Raw genomic sequence first — 7,866 nt, 5'->3', positions numbered from 1 at the left:
GTTTGGAAGAGGCCTTTGTCCACAGGGGACAAACGGATATAAACCTAACTAACTTGACATAAACTTTAAATAATATAATGTAATGTAATGTAATATATCTGAATAAAGGCTTATTATTATTATTATTATTATTATTATAAGTGAGTTTAATATTCTCAATAAAGCTAATAGAATAGAAAAATTTAAAGTATTCTTTAATTCATATAGTATGTATGTTGATAATAATTGTTACATAATAATTTGGTTTAAGGTTCCATCCTTGCTGGATCCAATAACAAGCAATGGCAACAGTACAACTGCCAGTGTGAGCAAGCTATCTCCAAGCAATGCTAAGAACATTACAATTACACAGACCAGTCCGGTCCGGACAAGGAGGTCGCATTATCATCACAGGTAACTGGCTGCTTTCACATAATACAGTTATAACAAATTTAGAAGTACATAGTATGTTACTGCCTATTATAATGTAGCCATAATGTATACAAGAAAATATGCCCAAATAAATTTTGAGTAAGAATTATAGTCTTATTAACTATTAGGTGTGCAACTAAGTTCGTTCTGTTTGTCAGTAGATAGCTCTAGCAGTAAGAGCTGGTTGATTTTGACATATCCAAAACATCTTGAACCAAGCTTAGACATATGGTAAACAAACCGTTGCGACACATGAGTGATTTTATTTTCGCATTATACACTTCTGGTCAAGTAAAAATGTCGAATTTCGTGCCAAACAATCGTCATTTGCGGGAAGTGTTGATTTTCTTTTTTCATTCGAAAAAAACGGCAGCATCGAGAGCTTCAAAAAGTGTACGGAAACGCTGCTCTAAGCGAAACAACATGCCGTGATTGGTTCCGTCGCTTCAAAGACGGTGATTTTGATATTGACGACCGTCCACGTGAAGGAAGACCCAAAACCTTCGAAGACGCTGAATTGGAGGCATTGCTCGATGAGGATTCGTGCCAAACTCAAGAAGAGCTTGCTGCAGAATTAGGAGTTACCCGTCAAGCCATTTTAAAGCAATTGCATGCGTTGGGGATGATTCAGAAGCAAGGAACTTGGGTTCCTTATGAGTTGAAGCCAAGAGACGTTGAGCGTCGTTTTTTCGTCTGTGAACAACTGCTCCAGCGGCAAAAACGGAAGGGTTTTCTTCATCGCATCGTGACGGGTGATGAAAAATGGATTCATTACAGCCCAAAGAGGAGAAAATCCTGGGGACTACTCGGGCATGCTTCTACGTCGTCGGCTCGGCCGAATATTCACGCTGCGAAGGTTATGCTGTGCATTTGGTGGGACCAGGTCGGTGTTATTTATTATGAGCTCTTGAAACCGAACGGTCTTCGAACCATCGAACAAACGAACGGTCTTCGAACCATCGAACAACCGAACGTTCTTCAAACCATCGAACGAACTTGAGCGGTATCGAACTCAATTGATGCGATTGAGCCGATCACTGCGCGAAAAACGGCCACAATACATTTCACACGATTCATTTGTAACCATTTTTTAATATTAAAGTTATATTTTTATCGAAAAAAAAGCGAGAACTTAGTTGCGCACCCAATATATATTTTTTTTAAATGGAACAATAAGAATATTTTTGAAAATAAAACAAATTCTTACCAAGATTCTACTTAATTTGTTGTTTGGAATGTTTTTAATTTGTGTAAATATTTATCATAACATAGGAATAGTGGAGAAAGTCGTCGCGGTAGACTGAGTGAAGATGGGTCGACAGGTCTCTGTCGTCACACTGATTCAGGCCGATCATCTGACAGCAGTATTAGCAGCGCACAACAGAGACGGAAACAGGTGATTTTTTTTAATATTCTCTTAATCATGAAATATGGATATTTCAGTCACATTTATCTTAGGAATGGATCCAAACAACAAAGTCATTTCTTCGTAGATTAACACTGCAATAAAATTCCGCAACAATGAGAGACAATTAATATTCTACTATTGATAAATAATTTCTAATAGGAATTAAAAATTAAAAATACGAAAGTTTCATAATAATAGATCCCTGGCTGTCCATCCTCTTTTGCGTGTTTCCTGAGCGGCGACCTCTGAGGATGCAGCTAATCGTATGCACCGTTCTATTGCAACATCCTGTTATAAACAATGTAGAAACGATAATGACGTATCGCTCGACCCAAATTTCGTTGGTCTAATTTTATGCTTTAAATGCGTAAGTGTCAGGGAAAGGTTGAAAGGGTCATATTGTGTTGTATTCACATTAAAGTCATAATAAATAATACGGACGTCGTGTACTAGCATAGCATAGCTATTTGTTATCGTATAAATTGACATTTCTAAGAAATGGTAACGATGCAATATCGAAAGTCTCATAAAATTATGTTCAAACATTTAGAAATTGTAGATTAACACTAAAGTTAGGAATTAAAACTTTGTTTTTTGTTTTGTGTTTCCCTTAGTTTATGTTATATGTTCGATTTATTCTTGTCTTAAGTGTTCTTGACATAAATAATATGCAAATACTATGATTGCCTAATAGAAACAAATTATAAACGGATATACAACGAATTACGTTCGATGTAGATCAATTTGCGGGAAATAGAAGGGTTTGTTAATAGCAATTTTGCAACCTCTTTATTTCCTTTAGTAAATGAACTGTTTACTGTTGCGATATTAATTTCTAGATGTCATCTTTATTTTTATGCTCAAAGAACATTAACACTTGTGATAAAGTATTACATCACCGAGAGCATTGTTCTCGCGTCTGATAACTTACATCGTCTTTATATCATTATGTACAATTATCTTTTTAATAGTGTGTATAATACAAAGGATAAAAAGATAAAAAGATCTTATCAGTGACTCACAATGTAGGACGCAGAATTTAATTTCGGTACTAGCATTTTTTTTTCTTTTCTTGTATTAATATATTACAAATGTTAATTGGTAGCTACGGTATTTATAAGGGGTAAAGGGATAAAGTTACCCGTTCATTTTCCTACACTGGACCCATTGCACGCACGGATTTGCTTTGTCTTGACGCGATGCGATACCAATATCCGTTGCGGACCGTACGTGCGGTATATTCGCGGACCAATATACGCTTACCATTAGCAGAAATTTCTCTATGTTTTACTTAACTTACTTTACTATAACGTGACATCAATATAATGCCAAGTAAATATTCATTTTATACCAACGTAATTTAACAATTGTGATAGGAGTTGAGTGCGGTGGCGTGCAGTGTGCCGGTGTGCACGCCGCAGCTCCGGAAGAGGACCAGTGCAGCACAACCGCACGATACAGACAAATGGTCGCCACACTCAGGTCAGTATTACTCTATGTTTTCATTGCCTATAAACTCATGCAAAATCAGATTATATACACCATTTACATTACATATAAAATTTAACAATAGAAACCCAATCTATCTTAATAGTTTTTTTATATTAAAAAGTAAAATGTCTATTTTAAATAGGCCACAATAGTTTCTAAATTTATTAACCCGTAATGTTTTTAGTTACAAAATTCCTGGTGATAAGGATTCATTACATTAAAAAATATTTTTTCTAAGTATTATTATATTGTGATTTTATCCTTTAATTGCAGGTCTAAACCGCAGCGGCAGCTTTATATCTCCCAGGAAAGATACGTCTGACGATTCTATGCATGAAAAGTATTTCAAGTCCGTAGAGAGTACGCCATTGACTAGACGTAAGGTAATCAATGAATTGTTTATAACTTAATATCATAATACGTTACAACCATTTTTAAATCGCATGCTTCAGTTAAAATGTTTAATATTAAAAGTGTATTGCCAATGTTTGTAATTTTTACCCTTTCTAATTTCATAAGTAATTTACATGTTTTTTTTATTCATAGTAGATTTAGCACCTGTTGTTAATTTTACATTTTAATTTGAACCAACAGCTTAAACAACAATCTGCTGGAGGTTCCTCGTGTGATTCTGCATCCCCTCAAAGTCCTAGCAGCCCTCTGCAAAAACCACAACCTACACCTTTCTTGCAGGTATCTGTTCATCACTTTAGTTAACCTTGAAGTTCAATTTCATTTTCATTACTGTAATGTCGATTTTTAACCGTATTTATTGTAGAATAGATGAATGATGAGCTAATGTTGCTAAAATTGCGAGTGTACTTCATTGAGGTGCTAAAATTTTATTGGAGGAGAAAGGAGAGAGCACTTTCAGTTATGATATTTATCTAGCTAGTAACTGTGAATTAATACCAAGAGAGAATATTTTAAACATTCATTTGCATATCTGATTTACCACATATCATTGTGATGTTTATTTCAGCCGACCGCAGCTCGGCCATCGCTGGTGTCGTCAATATCTCTGGCGACGGAGGCGGCGGGCACGCGCCTCATGCACAGCCTGGAGCGCCCGCACCAACTGTCGCGACATGCCCGGGAACGATTCTCAGACAGGTTTGTTATACCTTAATGTTTATGCCCTCCTGGTACCTAATTTGCATAAAGAACATTGTTGTGAGTTTCCACTGTCTGAAACATATGTAAAAACATATTACTAGATTTTATTTCAACGAGTATGTGAGAGCAACGTGTATAAGAGCCTACAAGCATTTATGGGTGCTTAGTACTTTCAACTTCAAATAGGTCATTGAACTTTTTCAAGGAATTTAGTTGACATGCACTGTACTTTTTCAATGTATAAATGTCATTGAACTGTGTACCAGTTCGCTACATGCACAATGTTTATTATTCTGCAACTATTCATGCCATATTCCTAATATGGTTTGAATCAAAACTCATCTCACGTACCATACTGCTATGCAATATTTGCGCATCCTTTTTTGTTATTTTACGAGTGAGTGCAGTTTGCTTTTATGACCCTGGCCAAGTAAATATGGCGCTCAGAATATTATTTAAAAATGTTTTATTTATGTTATTTATTTGTTTTATGTTGTATTCTATGACTGACTTCTGAATTCATTAATCCAAGAAGCAGAAATGCCGTTGTAACTTCAGATGGATCAGTCTAATATAATTTTTAAGTAACGGTATTTAAGTTGGCATATTGGGAACGAGAGCACTCCATTCCCGGCGTGTCAACGTAGGGCCGAGTACTAAAAATATATGTTTGCAGGCACTTAGATAAGGATCGCCTTGCGGAACTGGACCGCATGGAGCGGTACCCAGAGAAGCAAGCGGTGTACAGCGTGGACAAGCCCTTCCGACAGACCAGTCTCGACCTGCGCTACAACTCCGCCACAAACTGGTATCAACCTAGGGAATTTACTAGGTTTGGATATTTCTGTTTACACATCGATAGTGATAATTGTCGTTGTTTATATGAGGTCCTTACTTACGTTATTGGTTATGCTTTATTAATAGCAGTTTAATGTTTTTGTATGGTATAGTCATTATTGTGTGTGAAGCAGGCGTCAGCAGGCGGAGCCCGAGCGGGAGCGGTACGCGGGCAGCAAGACGTCCTCCAGCGGCAGCGGCAAGCGAGCGCACGAACACAACTTCATGCGCCTCTCCTCCGCCAACGAGCAGGACAACATCGCCGCAGGTTAGTGCCCACGACACACATCTAAACAAAAAGACATAGATATATTATTGTTAACTAGACTAATGAATTCTAGCATTTAATGTATTTTATTTAATTTCATTACTACCATGCCAATGTTCAAGTGAGGAAATGTCAATAAATACATATTAGTATATTATTGTTCTAGTTAATTACAAACTGAAATGTGTGAATCTCGAGCCGCCGCTAACAGAACCAAATGTACAAAAGCACAATCAACGTTTTGAGAGGACGGAGAAAGTGACCGCGACCAGAGATAGGACCAAGTCACGACGTAAGGTTACTTTTAGTACATCGTTTATCATTTTTATGTAAGGAATTTTGTGTTTGTCACTATTTTGCTTTTTAGGGCACAAAAAACCTGTGGAATTGGAGGAAACTCAAATGGACGGCGAAGACGAAGATGAAGAAGGCGGTGGATCCCCGTTGTACTGCAACTGGGACTTACGTGGCATGCAACATCTGCTGCCTTTACAAGATTACATTATACAGCAAGCTAAGTTATCTAGTGAGTACTTCAAGATATTTTCTTCAGAGACTTTAATGTTCCGTATTGTTCGTGTAAGCAACATTTATCTTCTGGATACACCTGTATATAAGAAACTTATTAGAATCGACGTTCGTTCACAGGTCGCGGTCGTTACACCGGTGGGTCGGAGTCGGACGGGTCGTCGGGGTCGTCGCGATCCGGGTCGCGGTCGCGCTCGCTTTCCGGCCACGAGCCCGACAACGAGTCGTCGGACGGCGGCGCTCGCACGCCCGACGACGACGACGGCTCGGGCGTGTACCTGCCGCACGCGTACCGCACCGATGCAGAGTATATGAACCACGGGGTCGCTTATTACAATACCTTTGTCGGATTTGATAGAGATCGACAGCCCTCGCCTGGAATACATAGGGTGAGCTTAATTCTTTGTTAAATAGAACAAAATGCGTAAAAATATAAATTATAAATTTTAAGAACGGTTATGAAATGTTTTTGTGGAATCTTGAATTGTTTTTTAGACTTCTTCGCTGGGCGGTGGTGCAACAGCCCAGGGTCCCGGTGGCAGTGTACCGGACGGCGCGGGCGCGGCGGGCGCTGCGGGTGGCGCGCTGTACAGCCCGGTACGGTCGCACCCGTTGCCGCATGCGCACGTGCCCGCCGAACAAGACATAGAGATCTTCGCCAAAGACAATCTTAACTTCAATAAAGGCATTTTCAGGAGAAAGGTATGTGCTAGATTATAAAGCTGTAAATATATTTGGCTAATGTAGGGAACTGAGACGAATGATTGTACATACACTAATAATGGACATTAACATCAAAACGATAATCTAATTTTATCCTACTCAAAGGACCATTACTTATAGAAATCGTATATAGATATACACTGAAGTTGTATGCATTTAAATGTATCGTTAACATTACATATGACTATTTATTTAGGCGTCGGTCCGAGACATGTTATCATGGACGTCGTCGTCCATCAGCGCGCCGATGGTGGGCGCGGAGTGGGACAAGGCGCACAAGAAGGCAGCCATCGATCTGTTTCGACTCGTGCAGATTTATATGGGAGACCGCAAGGCGCGCCCCGGCATGACGCTCAACTCCGTCGCCCAGGATATATTGCATGCCACATTTACCAATGAAAAGTTAGTACATTTTGTTATGAATAATGCTTAATGTATGAAATTTTATGAGGTATGTAAAAGATTTTAATTATTGTGTGATTCAAACATGTGCAGGTTACGCGATGAGCTGTACGTGCAGCTGTGCCGGCAGACGACGGAGAACCCGCTACGGGACTCGCTGCTTCGCGGCTGGGAGCTGCTGGCGGTGTGCCTCGCCTTCGTGCCGCCCTCACCCGCCTTCCAGCCCGCACTCACCAACTACGTCAACAGGCACAGAGACCCCGCATTCGCTGATGCCTTCCCGGAAGTAAGATTTAACTATCTTTTCTTTCGATGCAAGCTTATAATTTCTGTTTCACTAAAACGATTGCTGGTGTAGATCATTACGAATAATAAAACTTTTAGAAAGGCAAGTAGTATTTTTTCTATGTTGAAGACAGATGAATGCAATGAATTGTTTGCAGGTTGGTAAATGGCCGATCCACGTTCAAGTATCGCACTATGCCGGAGTGGCGTGTAAACGTTTAGAAAGAATCGGTTTTGGCGGGAAGCGGCAGCCAAGAAAACCCAGCACCGAAGACATAGACCAAGCTAGGGTAAATTTAAAATTAACATTGTTATGTGGGTGGCGTGATGAAATATTTGAAATCAAAGCCTAATCACAATTTTTTTAGTTGCACACAGAATAGAATCGTGGTACCAT

The 7,866-nt window shown here is 39.2% G+C and overlaps 1 protein-coding gene across 1 annotated transcript in view; it reads left to right on the top strand.

Moving 5' to 3' along the window:
* The first annotated feature begins 3,216 nt into the window (after positions 1-3,216).
* Positions 3,217-7,866, top strand: part of RhoGAP93B (MyTH4 and RhoGAP_KIAA1688 domain-containing protein RhoGAP93B) — an 8,249-nt gene continuing 3,599 nt past the window's right edge. Inside the window, exons 1-13 of the mRNA XM_013322752.1 lie at positions 3,217-3,301; positions 3,584-3,693; positions 3,905-4,003; positions 4,293-4,423; positions 5,103-5,258; positions 5,398-5,531; positions 5,698-5,823; positions 5,899-6,057; positions 6,180-6,448; positions 6,555-6,761; positions 6,979-7,184; positions 7,278-7,470; positions 7,628-7,759. Coding sequence (XP_013178206.1) covers positions 3,640-3,693; positions 3,905-4,003; positions 4,293-4,423; positions 5,103-5,258; positions 5,398-5,531; positions 5,698-5,823; positions 5,899-6,057; positions 6,180-6,448; positions 6,555-6,761; positions 6,979-7,184; positions 7,278-7,470; positions 7,628-7,759 — 1,866 coding nt within the window. The 5' untranslated portion in view covers positions 3,217-3,301; positions 3,584-3,639. The remainder of the gene's footprint in view (positions 3,302-3,583; positions 3,694-3,904; positions 4,004-4,292; positions 4,424-5,102; positions 5,259-5,397; positions 5,532-5,697; positions 5,824-5,898; positions 6,058-6,179; positions 6,449-6,554; positions 6,762-6,978; positions 7,185-7,277; positions 7,471-7,627; positions 7,760-7,866) is intronic.

This window comes from Papilio xuthus, unplaced genomic scaffold (genome assembly GCF_000836235.2).
Source record: "Papilio xuthus unplaced genomic scaffold, Pxut_1.1 DF825928.1, whole genome shotgun sequence".
NCBI classification, from domain to species: Eukaryota; Metazoa; Arthropoda; class Insecta; order Lepidoptera; family Papilionidae; genus Papilio; species Papilio xuthus.
Note: the sequence above shows the minus strand (reverse complement) of the source record. Positions and strands in the feature narration are given on the sequence as shown.